This window comes from Stegodyphus dumicola, chromosome X1, assembly GCF_044657685.1.
Source record: "Stegodyphus dumicola isolate Sdum_Otavi_A_Nest chromosome X1, ASM4465768v1".
NCBI lineage: Eukaryota > Metazoa > Arthropoda > Arachnida > Araneae > Eresidae > Stegodyphus > Stegodyphus dumicola.
In genome coordinates, this window is record NC_140780.1 from 89,450,696 (window position 1) to 89,472,345 (window position 21,650).

Sequence of the window (21,650 nt, forward strand, 5' to 3'; positions counted from 1 at the left end):
GATAAAACAACTAGTGCATGTAATAAGCAAAAATAATGTTCCACAAAAAGTTTATAACATTATGACAGCTCATTAACTTCTTAAAAAGTACTAAACAAAAACTAAGTTTTGTACACCTGCAAATCGATGTTTCACTGCAGGTACACCCATTGCAACCTCTACTTTGTACTCATGGTTCATACTCTAAAACAGTAAATGCAATGATGAGCTCTGACAACAAAATGACAAAACTATGAATTCAATAACTTAGAAATGTAGCAAGAAATTATGATGAATGAATAGTATATGCTTTTTCTTTAAAAAATTATCAGCCATGGGATTCCACATACAACCTGAAAACAAAAGCACTGCCTTCTACAGTTAAAAATATTGTAAAAAAACTTACTAGACTGCAGAATTTCTTTATAATGCAAATGTGGTGTCACCCAGATTTATTTATTAATAAAAGATTTCTTAAATGCAAAACCAAAGAACAATAGAACTCAAGAGAAATCTTTAATAACAAAATATTTTTTTCTTTTAATTCAAATATCTGCATACTACCTTTTGTTCTGCAAGCTCCTGACGTCTCTTTTCCAAAATTCTTTCTTGTTCATTGGTATGATCGATGATATTCTTACCACCACACAGCAACTTAGCTTCTAGTTCCTATTAAGAAAGCACAAGAAACCAAAAAATGTCAAATATTTATTAGTGACTTAAAAATAAATCTCCCAAAAGCTACAGCAGAATACTCTTTTAAATTAAGAATTACATAAATGAGGGATAATGGAAACATGAACATATTTTTACACAAGTAATTTATAATTGTTCAAATGCTAAAAATATATCAATAATTTTCACATGCAGTTTTATTACTTTAGAATCATAATTCAATAGTCATACAAAGAATGTACTGACCTAGATGTATTTTAAATTTGTAATTTATGTAAATGACGCTACAAGTTGTGCTAATCCTGCTACTATTTTTTGAAATATAAATTCTACAAAAGTCTGTCAATAAGACATTTTTTTGAAAATATATGTATTGATCAAACCTTTCACACCATACTGTATATCAATACGTATAACTTGATCCATGAATATCAAATACATTTTTCTAAACTGATACTTAATTTCTAGTTCTATACTAGTTTAGACATCTCTCTTATAAATTTGTACACAACCACTAAACATGAGCCCAGACCTTAAATGCCTGTAAACTTCTGGTACTTATTTTTAGAGTAAATGTAAACTTTTACTTAAGGTAATTTATGGGCCATGAGACCCATAAGAAGTTAAGATTTACAATTTTCAAGAAAAGTGAATTTTCAAATTAAAAATTGTCAAAAGATGAACATTTGCTTTACTTAAAACAGTCTCATACCTAGAAGTGTATGTCTATGACCAGCAGTTATAAAAATATAGGCCATATAAGGACTTTCATGGACATACTATATGATCAACTTTCAAGCCTCAATATAAAAGCTATAATAACTTTCAAACTAATAGTGTTGTTATGAAATGCTGAACCGCGGTAGGATAGCTTCCCCACAAAGCAGGTTTGGGGTTGCCAGAAAATGGTAAAGAAAGGCAGGTTTACCAAATTTGGCGAGAAATCTCCCAAATTTGACGATGTGCCATAGATGGATGGAGAACCTTCTGGAATGAATTCTTACTGGTTTAGCCCAGAAAGTCCTCGAACGCAAGCCAAAAGCTATATAAACCTTGCTAGTATGCAGTTGACAGTCAGTCAGAGAGTGCCTAGTCGAGTCAGCTAAGCGTCAGTAAGCGAGTGTCTTGTAGTCTAGTGCTGAGTTGGTCGTCAAGTGCACTGAAAGAGTCTCTTAGTGTATCGCAAATTAGTGCATCATCGAGTTTTATCTTAGAGTGTGCTGAGCTCCAAGAATGACCGAAATGAGTTGGAGATGTACTCTAGTGTATTGATGAGTGCATTGCGAGTTGTAGCGTGAAGAGTCTTGAGAGTACATAGAGTTTCAAGAACGACTGAGCAGAGTCAGGAGCTGCATTCTGGTGCTTTGCCGTAAAGCTGTCTTACCACTATAGCCTGATAGCCAGAAAGCTGTGTCATCGGTTCTTTCAGCACATTTATAGTACTTCCTTCAATGACTGTAAACATGATTTTAGAGCCGTCTTGAATAATACTGGCTAAAAAATTGTATTTCGATACTTCATCAAGTGTCATCGTTATTCACTCCAAATCCACAAACCCGTACATATGTAAAGCAAAACGTACCAGTGTAAAAGCTTGTGATCAGATGCTTGACTGCATTAAAATCATATTTCTTAGCTACACCTTGAAATATTACTACAAAAGCTACATTACTTTAGAATTACCAATATAAAAATTTGCAGTCAGATTCTTGAATGTGTTGATGGCATTTGCAAAACATTTAAATGTGCATACATGGATACACACACACAATATAAAATTGCATACGTAATACAACAGGAAATGCATTGTTTTCACATAAAACCAAATATATGTACAAATCCTGCTAATAGCAAATACTTATACGGTGAAAAATCTATGAGGTAGATTGAGTGGGGAAAAAATTACAGGCACAATTCTAAAATCTCATGTAACTTGAATGATTTTGCATGGAATTTGTAAAAGATCTTTATTTTTCATGCTCAATATGTTTTCAAAATGTAAAACTGCCCATTTGTGCAAAAAATAAATTTTAATAAGAACAAAGAAAATATAAAAAGTGGGGTAGGAAAAAGCAGGCATTACAACTTTTTAAATATACACAGAAAAAATTAACAATGCATGTAGTCACCCTTGACTGAAATACAACCTTGAGAGAGATTTTCCAAGCTATGTATTAGACTTTACAGGAGTTCTTACAGTAATAAAGCACATTCCTAAGATACAGTGCCTTGAAGTTCCTGGAAAGAGCCAGGTAGAGGCTTCAGTAACACAAGTCAACTCCTAATGCATCTCACTTCTCTTCTGTTGGATTTAAAACTAGAGTAGATGTGGGTCCATCTGCGGGGTTTCTTTGCCCTCAAGATAATCACTCATTAGTGCAGCATGATGAATAAGCATAATCATCCATTAACCCTTTCAGGACGGGCGTCTCATATATGCCTTCCCTAAAAACGTCTCTTACAGTCGGGCGTCCCATCCATGCATCACTAGAGATTGCATTCAGAGGACGGGTGATGCATATATGCATTTTAAGCTGGAATGTTCTTCTTAAGGCCACTATATGGCATTCTATGTTCATTACTTTTGAAATGAACACAGTTTTAGGTTCCTAACCTTGAGTTTGATATATGTCTGACTTTGGTATTTCTCATCAACTCTTGCAAGGGTTGGGGGGAGGGAAAGCGTAAACAGAGGTGGGCTCTTTAAATCGTCGTGTGCTAATATAAATATTCGCGTGCCCGATTTATATCCAATTCCTTTTTTTATTCTATTTCTTCCCTACTATACATGGTCTTTTAGGGTTAATATGTGGAGTTTTGTTACGTTTTGCATTGTCTTCAGATATATTTCCATTTCTTCTTTTTATTTCGGAAAGCCTCACCTCCAGTCTATTATGGCGGAAAGGTGCTATTTATCAGAGGAAGAATACCCTCGTATGGTTAATGAATCATTTACTAATGCAGATGAGAGTGATGATTCTTTTTCTAAAGAGCTAGAAAGTGATACTTCTCCGTGCTTAGATTTACCACAGTCTTCATTTTAAATTTTGTTACTTCTTACTGTAAATAGTCTTTATTGTGCTGTTTTATTAATTTTAAACTTTATTGATTAATTTTATCAATTAAAACTTTGGAATAATTTGAATAGCGCTTTCAAAAATTATTTTTCAAAATAAGGAAATTTAAGATAAGGACTCGCACCATGATCTCAAAACCTTTATACTGATAACTTGAATGGAATTTTCAAGCTTACTGCATGCACTTTGCTCCCTCCAAACTGTAATACTTCTGGAACTGCTCCAAACAAACATCAGTTGTTTACTACTTTTAGCAACAGTTGCCTAATTGTGGCATGTTTTTAACCTTGAGCTGGTTGTCCGGATACATGATCAGTATCTTTAAACCATTCCCAGATTCTTGACATCACATCTATAGTTACTTTTAAAAGTCTTCGCAAACTTCTATCAGTGTATGTTCTGCTGCCAATTTTCTCATTGGCATGCCATTTCTCACAATCCATCAAATGTCTTCCAATGTCATGTTCCACCTTTCGAATGCAAAAATTTTACCTACTTGCTCGTACAATCTTTGAAATTAAACCATGAAGCTATCCCTTGCACTCCTTCCACATGTACTGAAAGAATGAGTGTAAAAGCTATGTAAAAATTTGCACTTCAAGAGATCATTACCTATTAGTTTTAAATGAATTTACATCTTAAAACCCATAAACAAACTTTTCTAAAACTGTCCATTATAATACTTGAAAAAATGTTAAGAGCAAGAATCTGGACTATTAAAATAATTTAAAATATTAGCCCTGCCAGAATATCCATTAAAAAATTTTTTTTAATTATAAATATTCATAAAGCCACTTTTGGGAGAGGAATAAGCTATGCTTAACTTCAGCTAGTCTGTAGCAACATCTTCATGTTGGCCAAATAATTATGCAAGATGAGGATTTGAACGTAAAAAGACTACCGTATTTGACGGCATATAAGACGCACTGGCATATAAGACGCACCCTTATTTAGACGGCCACACACAAGGAAAAAAAGTTTCAATAGCGTGGTTTCTTTTAGTTCTCACGTTTCATAAAAGCCAAATAAACAATTATTGAATGCAATTACCTTCACGTATAAGACGCAGGTAACTTTTTTGAGACCAAATTTAGGAAAAAAAAGTGTGTCTTATATGCCGTCAAATACGGTAACAACTTTATGCAAATTCAGTGTTTTCATGAAACTGGTTCTGCTATGTCCTTATGTAAGCCTGCGTTTTCCAGTTTAAGCATCATTATGTGGGGAGACTTTGAATAAAAATGGCATCGTTTTATTTCACTTCATTCAATAAACTAAGAAACAAAACAAAACCTACTTAGATAATGATGTGCCAACTTAAAACACTGGCACAGTTATGAAAATTGTTAGATTCAAATTCAAAACTGACCTCCATAAAGGTGTCAGTATCATTCTGAAAGTTTCTGGCTTGATGAACACAGTGACCCTAACTGAAGTGTAATGTCAAGCAGCAGTACTATCATGAGTGTCAACCTTAGCAAATCCATTCTTCTTGTGAATCTGAAGTTATTGGTCTTCACCAATCTTGGCAGTAAGAACTTTTGAATATTAACTATTTTACTCATCCACCAAACTTCATAACATTTCCAAGCATACTAATTAGTAAAATTCCGTACTTATACTCAACCTGCATGCTTTAACATGCTTAAAATACTTTGTGAATATTCTGAAAACTGCAATTCAGCATAAAACTGGATATATGTTTGGCACGGCAGCACTTTCAACAAATAAATAAGTTTAGCATCACCAGCTATCATACTATTTATATCAGTTCAATAAATTATGTGTTAAATACTATTAACACATAATTTAATATAATAATTTTATTGTTTAATAAAATTATTATGTTAAACCATGAACTTAAACAGATAAAAACACTTTTTAGAAACACTGTCACAAAGTATAAAAATGGCCACATGACATCTCTAATGCTGCAATCTAAAACAAAATAATTTTAATAGAAATATTTACCTGTAACTGATTCCTAATTTTCTCTTTTGCTTCATTTTCGAGCCTCAGTTCTTCATCTTTAGCTTTTATGTCTCGTAAAATTTTTTCCTTTTCCTATAAAATCAGAAAGAAAAGCAAGTTAAGTCATTTCAATATACATAGTAAAATTTATGCTTCTGTTATAGTGTATTTGAAACTTACTTCAGTCATTAGATTTTGCTCATTTAAATATGCAATACGTTCTTCTTCTAGCAATGTTTCCATTTTCTTCACGATTTCAACACTTGAAGTATCAAGTTCAATAACATCTTCTGCCAATTTTGCAGACAACTTTTTCTTTTTCTTTTTTGCTTCTTTCAATGCAAGCTGTTCTTTTAAGCTGCAGAAAGAGTAAAATATAATTTTGTGTATTATTTATGAAAATATATTTTTATTACAAGAAAAAAAAAAGATTATTTGTAAACTAAATGTTTTTCAAAGTATGATATTTAACAAGAAAGTATGGTATGTCAATGCATAAAAATCCATCATCCATCAACATCTGCCAAAATTTAAGTCCACGCAATCTGACAGACTGTGTGACAGTATGATATAACATTATAATATTAATACCCTACACAGTTTTTCTAACCCCACCAGTGGCCAAGTGTTAAGACCACTGAATACTGGCACTGTGACTCTGGTTCAATCTCACAATGTGTGTGTGTGTGTATTTAATTATGGCAAAGCACACTAGGGCTATCTGCCTAAGGGGAGGGATGCCTTCGTGGAGGACTTTCTAAGGGAAACTGGCTCATATACACGTTACACATGGGGAAAACCAGGTTCAATCTCAAGTAAACAGGGTGGTTTCATGGTTAGTAGTCCTGGTTTTCCCCGTGCATAGCATGAATGCAAGCCAGTTTCCTTTGAACGTCCTCCTCAAAATTATTTCTTCTCTTAGGCGGATAGCTCTCACATGCTTTGTCATAATCAGATAACATAACTTAGCAAGTTTTTCTGTAGCCTTACATATGTAATCTGAATACTTGCCTGACTAAATTTCCATAAACTTCTAAAATGGAACAAAAGCAAACCATTTTGGGATTAGTAACGAATGATAAAACAGAGTTTATGACAATTTTGTAAAAAAAATCCTATCTGCAGTGTGGTTGTGCCCTCACAGCAAACATCTCATGTTGAACAATTTCCAAGATTTTGCTTAATGTTTAGGAAGACTATAAATTTCAACGGTAAGAAATTGCAGCATTCCTCCTGTGCATGCTTTTGTGGTCCAGCAGTTAGTACGTACAACTATCAACTAAAATAACTGCAACTCAAATCGTGGCAAGAGCAGAAATGATTTTTCATGCTTTATACTCCAAAAAAATAAAGTAGTCTCTACACTGGCAGTTTAATGACGTTCACAATAACTTGTCACCCCAGGATTTGGTTGAATGTCTTGTGTCACTTCCATTATTGGTTTTGGAATCTTAAGTGAGGTGGAGAAGTTTCACTCAGTTTTAAATGAGACAGGATGTAAAGATTTACGGCATTCTTCCAATAGCACTACTCTTCTAGAGTAATGTTTAACAAGACCAAGTGAAAGATGCATGGTTTGATTTCTAGCAAAGACACAGGTGTTTCACTAAGTTTCCTACTACTAAGAATAATTGTACTTCACCGTAATTAGCGTTTCTGAACAACCAACCATTAAATAGAAAATAACAATAGCTTACAGTTGGATATTCTGCCTGTAGAAACTAAAAAAAAGACAGGTTTATTGATACACACCAATAAAATAGTCATATCAATTAATAATGGTTATATATGACAACTAATTAATAAATAAAAGATGTCTCAATAAGATCTACATTTATTCAACATAAACTGTATTATCCATCTAAATTAGTGCCTTGCCCATGGAATGTGACCTTTCGAAAGCTAAATGCTCAAACTCACATGCCCACAGCAGACCAGATAGTATTTATATGAACATTCTTAAGACTTCAAAAATAGATTATTTCCTAGGTATGAATCTAATCAAGTATTCTTTAACTAAAATTTAAAGCAGCTTGTGTCTGTAAACCTTTTTGAGTATACACAGATGTAAAACTTTTTTATTCATATCCAACAGAAAAAAATTATAATGTAACTTTAAACCAACTTCCCTCTAACTCCAAGTAACAAGCTTGCAAAGTTTATATTTAGAAGCAATATAAAAATATGAAATATTGCCTCACTCTACATTCTTTAATCCCTCCCTTTGCAATTGAAAATTAATGAAAACAAATTTTAAAATTAGGCAAAAAAATATACACAAGGTATAAATTATATGAAAGTAAAAATATTTATAAATATACCGAGATATCTCTTGCTGATACTGCAACAGAATGGCATCTTTTGGATCTATGTTGACCACAGGTTTATTTTTAATGTTCTTTGCTCGATTAGCATAGCTATAGAAGATAAAACAATGAGTAAAAAAATACAGTACCTGAACTGAAATGTCATTTTTATCAATTAAGCAAAATGATTTTAGATTCAATATAGTTTCATTACCGCAAAGTTGTCATTGTTTCTTCATAATTATAACTAGCAGGGCCTATGTTTGCTATCATTATCGTTTTTGCATTTCCACCTAAAGAATCTACATTAAAAAGAAATTTTTTAACATCATACTTTACACAGAGAAAAAAAATAGCTTCAAGTAAAATGCAAATATAGTAAAACTCTAAATTTCTAGATAAACTGGAACCACAGCCCATCCGGATCATTTGGTAGGAAGGACAAAATTAAAAAGTGAATTACTTTTTATGCACTTAACCTTCTGACTGGTGAGGCCAGACAGATACAATTTAGACCAGTGTTTCTCAAACAGAGGTCCACAAGAAATATTTGCCAGTCTGCGAAATATCCAGCTATCTGTCCAAATCATCAGCCGACAACCAATATTACAACAGCACCCACATTACAATAACAATAGTTTAGAAAATAATACAATCGATGATGAAAAATATAACAAACTGGCAACTATATACCTAATCGCCTTTCATAAATTGCAGTGCCGTACACTTAGTACACCAGTTAGTACGCCCCTGTCTGCTTTGAGTATTGCTAATCACTTGAACACTGAATATCTGTTGTAGTATTTAAGGCATCTTAGGTTAGGTTTTACTTTTTATCTTGCTTACATTCTTCTGCGCTCTTGAACAACTGAAAACTATACATCAGCGTAAGTTTTTAATAACCACTAAATTTAATACTCTGCTAGAACTACTCTTTCTTTAACATTAGGCAGATTAAAAATTAATAACCAGGATGAGTAAGAAGGAAACGAAAGGCACATTACTAAATTTTATGCAAAGAAATGATTCTTCAAAACCAGTATGTGATATCATGTAATAATTAAGATATTTATTTATCTTTATATTTAAATATGATTGTAAGCAAATGGTAATAAGAATATTACAGTTAACTTATGTAGTAATTCTTGAATACCTTGTAAAGTTTTTGGAGGGGAGGCAGGGGGGCAACCACCGGTCTGCAAAATTTTTTTCGTAAGTTTCACCAATCGAAGGACCAAGAAAGGTTGAGAAGCACTGATCTAGACTATTTCTCTAATGTTTTATTAAAAAATATATATGTACACTATACAAAAAAAAAAATAGGACAGTTCTATATCTCCCGTTCTACTGGGCCAATTGACAAAATTCAAATTGCGTTTTTCATGTCATGAAAGCGCGACTTAGGATATATATTAGATTTATATAGAGCATTCTTCTAACATAGGTATTTTCACAGAAAATCGGACTTTTTCTGAAATAATATACCAATTTTTTTTCCCATATTTTGGTTCTAAGACTCAAATTATGCCTAGATATTAAATTTTGTAAAATTTGATGTGAAATTTATGGAGAAATTCAAAAATTTATCTTGGCGAAATTTTTACAGTTTGGCCCAGAATAATTCACTTGCCAAACTTCTTAATATATGCCAACCAATTTTCTACTTTCCCTTCCATTATACCGGAGCAGAAAGAAAAGGCACCTCGTTCCTACCTTTTTACATTGTGCATGAATGGAAAAAAAGTCATATTGTTTCTACTTCCAAATACTTTTACCAAAGTGTACAAACCACATCTGAGGTTTTATCGCTTTAAACAAATATGCCAAATTTCAAAACACGTAGATTATAACTCAAAATTGTTTTTGAAAAATTTATAAAAATTATTTAAACATACAAATTTTAAAAATACATCATAAAAAATGTGTGAATTTTTTTTTTTTTGGAATGAACCTGAATTTCGAAATGTGAAAGGAAGAATCAAATAATCTTAATAAACAAAGAGAGATTAATAAATATATTCCAAACTCAATTAACATCGAGAAGCTAAAATTTTGAGAGCTAATTTTTTAAAAACTACTCGTGCAATTTTTACAAAACTTGGTAATTTGGCATAATTGGAGTTGTAAAGTTGAAATATGTAAAAACATTGGCATGTTATTTCAGAAAAGTCCGATTTTGTGTCAAAATACCTATATTAGAACAATACTATATATAAATCTAATAAATATCGTAAGTCATGCTTTCGAGACACGAAAAATGCAAGATGAATTTCGTAAATTAGCCCAGTAGAACGGGAGATATAGAACTGTCTCATTTTTGTTTGTGCAGTGTACATCTTGAAATATATTCAGAAAATTAAGGCAACATATTAAAAGTACATAAACCCAAGTATAAAGTAGCAGGGCATTTTGGCATTAAAATGAAGAAAATACCTCTTTTTCATGGCAGTTTTAAGAAACTTGGGATTTTTTAGTGAAACCCTGACAGTTGGACAGTTAAATATGCAATCCATTTTTATTTCAATTAAAATAAAACTAACTTTTACTTCCTCATACAGAGTAAAGGAAGTACCGTAATTACGAAAAACTTCGGGAATCATACTTCAATGGAAATACCCATTCTGTCTGTTCCCAAAATTCATTTGGATGGTTATTTTGCATGACATATGTATGTACAGATAGAATAAAGGTCTCGAACATATTGTAAATTGCATTCAAAAGTGATTTTTGCTTGATGTCTGTATGTACATATCTCACATAAGTCAAAACCAATTAGCCGTAGAATTTTGAAATTTTGCATACGGGATTGCTATAACATCTAGTTGTGTACCACTTTTTTTATTGTAATTGCTAGTGTCAAATATGTGTGTGTATACACACCTACCTCCTTATCTGGCTTAAAAGTCCTTACCCAGGCTTTATTAATAAAAGTAAAATATAATAAAGTAATAAAAATACACATCATTACATTTGTATTTAAGAGTTAGTAAAAGATGTATGAGACCCTATATGTTGCATATAGGTTGGATTGAATGAAAACAGAACTGACATTACCTTGATACAATTTATTTTCCTAAAAGAAAGTCTTATCAGTTTTGGAATTTTCAAAAAAAGTAAGACAAAGCTCTTCTCAGTATGATAAAGCACAATCAGTTGTTACCACTTCAAACTACCAAGAACATTAAATACAATGCAAAGTACATTCAAAAAGTAAAGCTCACACAGAGATCTTTCAATACTCCAATGTCAACTCTGAACTAAAAACTGAGAACTGATTCTCTTTCCACTCTCATATAGTTTTCCCCAGGCCATAGAGAAATTTTCAGTACCTTCGAGTTCTCGAAATTGCTGGAAGGCATATACATATATAATTTCGTATAGAGCTGGATAAAGTTACAGTTGTGTAGGAGTTAGACAAATTACTGAATTAAATATTAATCAGAAAAAAATGTTGCCAAATGTGTGCCAAGCTTGACTACATTTGGTGATTTCTCGCCAAATTTGGAAAAAAACCTTAGCTGCCAATATCACCACCAGCTTGTCACTATCTCGCCACTTTCCCAAGACAGCCATTTACCTCAAGTTAAATGACCTGCCGTAATCCTATTTTTTCGGCTGAGATTTGCATTTCCAAGGCATTTTATGTTATGTTAAACAAGAGGTATTAAAATTTTACGTATAATTTCCCTTAAATTATTTAGATATATAGAAAATTCATAGCAATACTAATGAAGTGGAGAAAAAGATTACACATTTTGCTGCACATTAGCACAAGAGTGTAAAGCAATCTTATATGCCATTCATGTCCATTTACATTATTATCTTTCTTAGAAATAAATTGTGTGCTAATTCTCTTTCTTTATGACTTAAATCAATAAAAAGTATTTCAATCAAACAAACTAGTAAACTTGCAACATTGTTTGTACTTGAACTATAACAAACAACGTGAGATTCAGATATCAGGAGTTAAGAAACAAATTTATAGACTGATTACTTTTCAGAAACAAGCTTCCAAAAAATAAATTCAATGTTCAAACCTTATGAATATTTAAAAACAGATAACAAAGATTTAAATAAAGAACAGGTGATCTAAGTTTGTGTATTATACTTCACTACTAAAATATGCAAAGTAAAATGAAATCTGCCTACCTTGCAGTAACCGTGTTAGCTTAGAGTCCCTGTAAGGAATGTGCTGACTTTTTCCATCAACTAAAGCAGATATCACATTACCCAATGCTGACAAAGAAAGGTTAATCTTTATAGACTCTTTCTGAGTCGAACCCTATAAAATACAAGTACACTTAAATGGCAAGAAGGATATTTATTGACATCAGCACAGCATTATAACAAATTTTAAAAACATATGGAAAATAAAAGAAAACTGGAAAAGAAATAAATAAAAACTAAATTTAAAGCCAGTAAAAAAAAAAAAAAATATGTGCTGGATATCTTACGATAGCACCAGTCTTTGCAAGTCTCTCGCTTCCAGCTAAATCAACCAGATTTAATTTTCCTATCTTTACATGCTGATTTCCATCAGAGTCAGACTGGAGGAGAACAAAATAAATTTCATATTATTTACTTAATACCATTATAAACTTTTAAATTATCAACTAATAAAAAATTTTTTTGCGTAAAGACAAGCACATACATTCAGTGCTGGCACTATGCTAGTGAGCCAGATAAAAATACACTTGATACAAAAATTAGTATAAAATTAATTTTCACATAAAAGAAAGATTTCCTAGTGTTTGGACAAAGTAAGTGCAGCTAGACTGCCACATTTTGTGGTAGGAATTTTTCTTTATTGAGGAACAATACAAATTTCGATACCTAAAGCCCAAAAGCAATTTTACATATACAGTGTTTTGTACCCAATTATAAGCGCTATTGTGGCAGCATGATTAAGAAGTTGCCATGGAAACCACAAATGGCTTTTATTTAAAATTTCGGATTTTAAAAAATAAGGAGAACAGAGATTTAAAAAGTGTTGTGAGTGTATTCAAGATGAAAGTAAATCGAGTGCAAGTTAAAATATATATACAGTCCACTGAAATTTTTGTAACAAGTTTCTTTAATCATCAGTACCTGATCCGTCGAGCCGGAGTTATTAAGCACACTATGGATAATCATAGGTTGTGAAAATTTCAACCTTCATTTTGTGATATGTTATGACAATACCTACCAAAAGGTGAACCATTCTGAAGATTTCCTACTGAATTAGCAACCAGTAATGAAGTAGGTGCATGAACTTTTCTGGTCATTTACCCTCATAAGGTAATTTGAGTTATTATTTTTTACTGAATTAAGAGTTAGTTGTGTTTAGTTTTGCAACTGAGTTTCTTTTTTCAAAATGTTTAAAAACAAGATAAAAATTGATTTGCAGCTTGCTACTAGAGTTAGGAGAGGTAGTAACAGATAGAATGACAACTACAGATCTGATTAATATTATAAAGAATACTGAGAAATTCAAAAAAAAGAACCTGAATTTGTATCTAATCTCATAAGCCCTGTTCACAATAGCAGTTTCGAACGGTGGCGAAAACCTGTTCTTCCAACTTGTCTCATTCACACAGCGAACAAGCATTAACTGCCTCTCAGAACTGGAGGTAGAATTCAGTAAATGCTCCCACCACTCTGGAGCAGGACAAATGGGGAGATTTCCATACTGCACTGCGTGATTGTGTGGTTCTCTTAATTTCAGTAAACAACATGGTTGATGTGCAACTGACTGCTCACTGGACTGTCAGTGAAACAATCATGCTGATAGATATCTGTGGATGCGATAGTATCAAAAAAAAAAAAAATTAGATGGAACAATGCGAGAAACGAAAGTTTATAAACTAGTATAGACAAGGTTATCTGATGCTGGGAATTCCAGAAATATTGTTCAAATTAAAATTAAAGTTAAGGTGCTTAGACGCTCATATTGGCTTCAACGCAACAAGCGGACTCGGTACCATTTGAATAATTTTTATTATTTAAGAACCTTCATCTACTTTTTATGAATATTATTAAATGGTTATGCAAAACAAATGATTTCAAGCTGAAAAAAAACTTTTCCCAGTAATTTGTTTTTCAATTTAAATCTTTTGAAGAAAAATTTAACAATTAAAACATCTTTCTCCTATAATTTTCAATGTTTTCCCCCCAAATATTTTTATTATATTTAGTTTTATTTTATTAATATTTTTATTTTATTATATTATTAGTGTTCTTAATAACTTTAAGGACCGATTTTGCAATTAATGAAATAGCTTCTGAGAAAAAAAATAATAACTCATTTTTATGTAAAAAACTTTGAAACAAATATGATCTCAATCATATTTTCACTTTAATTAATTTTTCTTATCAGTATTTTGCAAAACCCATCCTATTTTATATAAAGTATACAATTTTAAATAAGCAGTATAATGATTAAATAATTTAGTCCATTATCTATATAAGTTTTAGAACGTTGTGTAAAAGGATTTATTGATAAAATACAAATTGAGAAACCGCAATTTAAAGGACATAAACTGTCTAAATGGTCATTAAATCATTTCAAATTTCTTAAAAATTTTATTACGGAATTTCAGTTCATATATACTACCCGACATTGAAACTGCAACACCGAGAAGGAATGGCCAGAGAGTGATAATATTCAGCAGAGAGAGACAGCAATGAACAATAAGTGCTTTGTTTCAAAATGATATACATAAAGTGAGAACATCTTTTTCGGCTTAGTAGGTTGTAGGACCACCTTGGAGAGTGATACATGAAGCAACAAGTCTAGGTACAGAGTCAAAGAGACTATATAATTTAGTACCTACATATACACTACCCAACATTGAAAATGTAACACCAAGAAGGAGTGGCCAGAAAGTGATGAAATTCGGCAAACAGAGAGAGACAGCAATGAACAATAAATTACCTTTATTTCGAAATGATATACATAATACAGAGCAAGTACATCTTCGGCTCAGTAGGTTGTAGGACCACCTTGGATGGCGATACAAGAAGCAACACGTCTAGGTACAGAGTCAATGAGACTACGGATAATGTCCTGAGGAATGGCTCTCTATTCCTTGTCAACCGTTTGCCACAGATCGCCTTCTAAACACAGCAATGGCAGGGTCTGCAAATGACATCCAATCACATTCCATATGTGTTCGAATGGTGAGAGATCAGGAGAGAATGGTGGTCAGGGAAGCATCTGTATATTTTGCAGAGGATGTTGGCTGATGTAAGCAGTGTGTGGTCAGGTGTTGCCCTGCTGATAAAGGCCATTGGGCACTCGCTGAAGGTAGGGCAGTGTGACAGGCCGCAGTACATCATCGACATATCATTGGCCGGTCATAGTGCCCTGAATACGAAACAGGAGTGACATGGAATTCTATGCAAATGAGCCCCAATCCCTGATGCTGTGTTGTCGTATACTGGGGCATTCTGCAGTTGCTGTCAGACTGGACCTGATGCCACAATCGTACGTGGCAACTATCTTTAGAGAAACAGAAGCATGACTCATCTGAGAATATGACCACATGTCATTCTGTCATCCACGTCACACAAGCCCGGCACCATAGCAGATGTTGGAGTCTATGATGTGAGGTCAATGGCAGTCTACTTGACAGATGCCAGGAGTGCAGGCCACTAGCCACCAATAGATGGCAAATGTTTCTAGTCAATATGAGAACATCCAGGATGTCTTGAACATGCTATAGAATGCAGGCAGAAGTGACTTGCAGGTGCACCGCCGCTTGCCGGTGGATGCGTCGATTCACGCTTTCTGACGTCACTCTGGCTGCACCAGGACCCCTCAAACTTGCCACATTTCCTTGTTCCAACCATCGACACTACAGCCAGTGCACTGTGGACACGTCCAAGTGTGTGACAGCTGAGATTAGCCGTATGGACCAACCTGCCCTTCTCAGTCAGATCACCATGTCCCTTGTAAAATCGTCTGCCTACTGAAACTGCCTCCGTTGACGACAGCCTGGCATTCTCTGCTATTACACACATCCTCTGAGACAAGAACAAACTTTCTACGATGATTTCCCTAGCATAAATAATGGCATGAAATCGACCTTTCTGCAGGTTCTTTCCCTTATATTGCTTCCAATGTGCACTGGAGAGATTTGCGTAACTCGGTGATGTTCATTTACCATGAAATTTGCATAATTTTCAGGCCACTCCTCAATGTCGGATAATGTATATATATAAAAAATAAAACCTAGTTCTATTTAATCGGTTAACATAAACATAAATTAAACCTTTTATTTAAAACCTTATCTGGCCAAAAAGTTAGCAAAAAAATCATATAACGCAAGTAGAATTTTTCTTTACCTGTTTTTGTTTTGCAAAACATATTCAGAACAATTTTAATACATGAATTAATAATATATTTTCTAAAAAATTTAAAATCAATATTAAAACATTTATAATTAATATTAATAATATTAATTTGTCATTTCATTTATTTTTTCAAAAAGCAAAGTTTGAAAACTGAACAGACATAAAACACTTCATTTAAAACAGTTCAGCAGCATATGTGATTTTTCTCTTCTTTTAAGCATTTGGTCTCGTATATAAATTGCATTTTAAATTACTTTAAGTATACCCTAATTAAAGAGTTTAATGTTTGTTCCAGAAAAATTTTTTAAATGCTACAATCAGCAACTTGATCACTTTCATAACATCTCTTTCTGTGCTTGTCTTATCATCTTATTACAAATAATTTCTATTTTTGAAGAAGCATAGCAAAATTGATAATGCACATAAAAATATTTGCTGAGCTGAATATGTATATAAACCTACCAGTTTAAAAGTGGGATAAAAAAGTTTCCCAACTTCACTCAATACTTAAATAAATGAGTTTATACATATAAACAGAGTTTACTGATAGTTGCAGTAATATTCAATTACACTAAATTTCTGAGCCTTTTTATATCATTTATTATCGCTAGATTATTTCAAAATTTCTCTTCAGAGTAGTAAGGGTTATTAAGGTATTTTTTTAGCAAAAAATAAATTAAAATCGGCAATTTCATCAATTTTGGGGTATCGAGTCCCCAAGAATATCTGGAACCGGCAGTAAAATTACTTTCAGTTTTTATGACCAACTAGACAGAATTTCTGAACCAAGAAGAGATGCCATGACGAAAAGCGTTCTATAGCAATAGTAAGCAATGTCAAAAAAATGTAAACAGATGTTAGAAAGCCACCAATCAGATTCACATTTGTGACATCATTGCTCGCTTATGGGTTAAGGGATGGAAGACGATGTGCAACTGAACCAGTTCTGAAAGCAAAACTGCTTCATATCCCCTTTTCTCCCTAATACAAACGGTGGATGCACAAAAGAGCATTGTATGAGAATAGGGGCTATAGAGGGAATAACTGAGGACCGGAAAGTAGAGACAATTGAGAAAAATAAATAATTAGAATTACAATTAGAAAGAATGAAAGCTGAATTAAAATTGCCACGCATGCGAACAGTTCCAAAAACTAACAATGACAGTTCAGAAAATAAAATTGAGAAAAATGATTCTCCGGAATCGTTAATTAAAAGTATAAAAACTTTAAAAGTCTGAGCTGATCAGACAATAAGAATTCTGAGTTGGCCAGGCAGACTGCGGTCTCTTTTTTGCCTCTTTGGAAAGTTCCTTCATAAAAAAACATACAGATACATTTAACCCCTTCGCGCCGACTGTCACGTCTACGTGCCAGCAACAAACACATTCACTTCCCGGCCAACAGGCAGGCATGCCAGAGCATTTTCCCGTTCAGCCCCGACTGTCACGTATTTGTGCCAGTGTCCTGGAACGTTTTAAAAACTATAATTTCTGCCACAAGATGGCACTGTATGTCCATATGGTTTCAGATACATGTACATTAGACCTCCTACTCCAAATGAGAGACGCATGACTCGCATACATGTGTTTTTGATTATATAAACAAAAGGGGAAATAAATGTTTCCGAATGGCGTGATTTATGACGTCTCTTTAAATTCGCACGTGGTAGTTGTTTATTGTAAGTAGAGAAGTTTTATTTTCGCTAAAGTGTTGGGTATTTTGGTTTGCAGTTCAGTTTTTAGAAAATAATTAGAACTTGTTAAGACGTGAATTCTTTCTGTTTTTACCGTTGCAATGACGAAGAGTCAAAAATGTTTAACAGAACATGAAATAGCAGAAATGATGCAATATATTTCAGATATTGATTCTGAAAGATTAACTGAAAGACATTTTCCAAAACTTTGTTCAGAAGAGACTGATAAAAAAATGAGACGATGATGCTCGTTTGTTCACATTCCCGGAAAAATCCTCCAAAACGAGTTATTAAGAGTGCAAGGAATGTAACGTAGGGCTGTGTGTAGATCCCCGTTTTCAAATTTTTCATACAAAAAGAAAATTTTAAGTAATATATTTAGTTTTCAGATGTATAATGTTAAAAGTCATAAAATGGTGAGTAATTAAAATGTGATGTGTAAAATATGCATTTAAACAAGAAATAAGGTTAATTAAAGTATATATAAAAATATCTATAAACCGTTTAAATACTCTATAGAGCATTATAAAAAAATGCGTTGATACTTCGGAAATTTCATGGATTTAAGCTTAATAGCAAAATAGCCCCCGGCCCAGGACAGACACTCGCGTAAGACACTGCCGGCCTTCGCGATAAGCATGCGTTTGCGCTACCCGTCGCGAAGGGGTTAAGGTAGAGATCCTTTTGAATTTACTAAGTGGGAAAGCTTCAAATGCAGTTTCTTACCTATATGATGAGTTGAGTAATTATGATAAAATAAAAAAAAAAATTATTACAAGAATTCAAGACAATGCCTCGGTTGTGTTTAGAGCAATTCAGAAAAACTACCAAGCAAGCAAATGAAACCCATGTGCAATTTGCATAGTGTTTAACGACTAGATTTAATTATTATTTAAAATTAAGAGAAGTGTCTGATTTTGAGAAAATAAAGCAATTAATGAAAGCAAACAAACTGTTTCAAAATGTTAGATAAAGAAACCACGTCCCATATCAGCATTAAACAACAAGATACCTGGTTTGATCCCGTAACCTTAGGGAAAGAAGCAGACCTGTCTTTTGTGTCATAGGGTAAACCACTGATGGATAATAGTCAAAAATTCTCAAATTTGAGAAATGTCCTTAGGATATTTATATATAGTGTGCCAGGAATTTTAGATGCTATTTCTGTATTGTTAAGTACTATAAATTGTTTAGTGAAAGGTAAAAGAGGGAATAAATACAGACAATGAGGAATTTTAGATCAAGGAGTATATAATATCAGACTGTGCAAAGAATTTTAATTTAAAGAGAAGGAAAACTAATTTGACAGTTCATAGTATCAGAGATACATTCACAACAATGAAGTTACATGTTGTTGGTATGACTATTTCTGTTGTTAGTGTGACTATTTTTAACTTTGAGGGGAAATTTGAAAAAGAATTGGATTTTTTTTATTGTATCTGAATTTAAGGAGTTCATGCTGCCAAAAATGTTTAACATTAATATACCAGAATTAATATATATAGAACTTGAGGATGAAAACTTTAATACGCCAGGTCGTACAGATTTTAAGGGCCAACATCTTTTATGAATTGTTGCGGCCAGGTCAAATTTGTCCAATTAAGTAATCTGATTTTTCAAAATATGGTTTTTGAATATGTAGCAAGTGGAAGCATTCCCACTGAAATGCAGGGAATGGCACATTGTGGTTTAATTGAGGATAACACTGGTCTAAACAAAACCCTGCAGAAATTTTGGAAAATAAAATGTGCACAAATTGAGGCACTCAAAAATAAAAAAGTAATAATTTGCAAAAGGCACTTTGAGAGAGATATATATTAAAAATGCTGTTAAAAAATAATTCAATGTGTTTCGGGAAATCCAAAGATATTGCTCCTAAGAAATTAAATTTGCTATGGAATGGCTTTTCAAGGGAGCCTGAATATTTAGCATTAATAGAGAATGTTTACGCAAATACGAAAAATTGGGTCACATGACAGAAATTTCAAAGTGTGAAGAAGTAGGAACATATTATATACCGCATTTAGGGTTCTATCGCCCTGATAAAAGTACAAAAAAGCTTTGTGTAGCTTTCAATGCATCCTCACAAACAACCTGAGGTATCCCTACAGCATAACAGTAGGGTTATGTAGGAAGACCTATTTCAAATAATGACAAGCTTTTCTAAACATATTTATGCACCTGTGGTGGGCATTAGAAAAATGTATAGGATGATTTTAATTAACCTGAGACAAACTAAACTTCTGAGAATTCCTTGGAGGGAGGGGGTAAATGAACGAGTTAAAACATATGAGCTAAAAACTGTAATCTATGGCACAGTTAATGTACCTTATCTGGCTACAAGAGTTTTACTTCAATTATCGAGAGATGAGCATCAGAACTATCCTAATGTCCTGAGTAGCAAGTTGTATATGGATAACCTCCTGCGTATTTTGAGTGAAACAATAAAACTACATTCAGAATTAGTAAAGGTTCTCTGTAGTGGAGGTATGATGCTGCACAAGGGTATAGTAACAACCCCGAATTAATAACAGGATCTGACAGTAGATACAACTTTCAAGAAAAAACAAAAGCACTAGGTGTTACATGGAAACCCATCATCAACCATTTCGTTTTCCAAATTTAGGCAGAAAGCATGGTTCAGCCTAAACAGAGATCTGTGCTTCCAATAATAGCATGTATATTTGACCCCCTAGGACTCTTGGGTACAGTGGTAACAAAAGCAAAAATTTTTTTACAAAAATCGTGGTTCCTGAAATTAGACTGGAAAGATCCACTTCCTGAAACAGAGGCACAACTGTGGAAAAACTTCATCGAGATCTTGCCAGCAGTAAACAATGTAAGTGTTAAGATATGCATACTAACAGAGAAAAATGCATACTAATAAAGAAAGCAGTATGTATTGAGCTTCATGGATTTGCAGATGCTTCCAAATCTGGTTATGGATGTGTTATTTACTGCAAACCAACATAAAAAAAAAAAAGAACCTTCGAAGTGGACCTGGTTTGTAGCAAATCACATGTATCACCTCTTAAGCATGCTACAATACTGAGGTTAGAGTTATGTGAAGCAGTTCTTTTAGCAAAACTGAGGAGTGCCTTACAGCTAAAGACGGCTGACATCTTTCTGTGGAGTGACTCAATGATTGTCATTTCCTGAATGCGAAAAGAGTGGTACCTACTAAAAACCTTTGTTATGAATTGTACAACAACAGTATAAGACTTGACAAAGGTTCAACAACGGTGACACGTATCTTCCGAGAACAATCCTGCAGATCTTATTTCAAGAGGAATGAATCTTGAGAAACTGGTTAAGAATAAACTGTAGTTCAAGGCATTACTATTCTGACTGATCACGAGTATCCCAACTTTGAAATTCCTGTGTCCATCATAAGAGATGAGTTTACCAGTAAACTTAAACAATCGGAATATAATGACTTATATGTTCTTACTGTGACTGTTATCTCCTTTTTCAAGAGTTATTTAATATGAGCAATGATTATGCAAAAATATTGCATATTATAAGTTATCATTTCAGATTTATCCACAACCTGAAGAGTCCAATAGAAAAGAGACTGAGGCCTTTGACAACAGAGGAAATTTTCCTTATAAAGGA

The 21,650-nt window shown here is 33.1% G+C and overlaps 1 protein-coding gene across 3 annotated transcripts in view; it reads right to left on the bottom strand.

Moving 5' to 3' along the window:
* The window catches only part of LOC118199433 (kinesin-like protein KIF3B), a 149,992-nt gene that overhangs the window by 54,916 nt on the left and 73,426 nt on the right, over positions 1 to 21,650 (bottom strand). For all 3 annotated transcript variants that reach the window (XM_035371299.2, XM_085807806.1, XM_085807807.1), the window contains exons 10-16: positions 12,463 to 12,555; positions 12,158 to 12,290; positions 8,223 to 8,310; positions 8,024 to 8,119; positions 5,883 to 6,060; positions 5,703 to 5,795; positions 544 to 648 (exon numbers count right to left, since the gene is read on the bottom strand). In XM_035371299.2, coding sequence (XP_035227190.1) covers positions 544 to 648; positions 5,703 to 5,795; positions 5,883 to 6,060; positions 8,024 to 8,119; positions 8,223 to 8,310; positions 12,158 to 12,290; positions 12,463 to 12,555 — 786 coding nt within the window. The remainder of the gene's footprint in view (positions 1 to 543; positions 649 to 5,702; positions 5,796 to 5,882; positions 6,061 to 8,023; positions 8,120 to 8,222; positions 8,311 to 12,157; positions 12,291 to 12,462; positions 12,556 to 21,650) is intronic.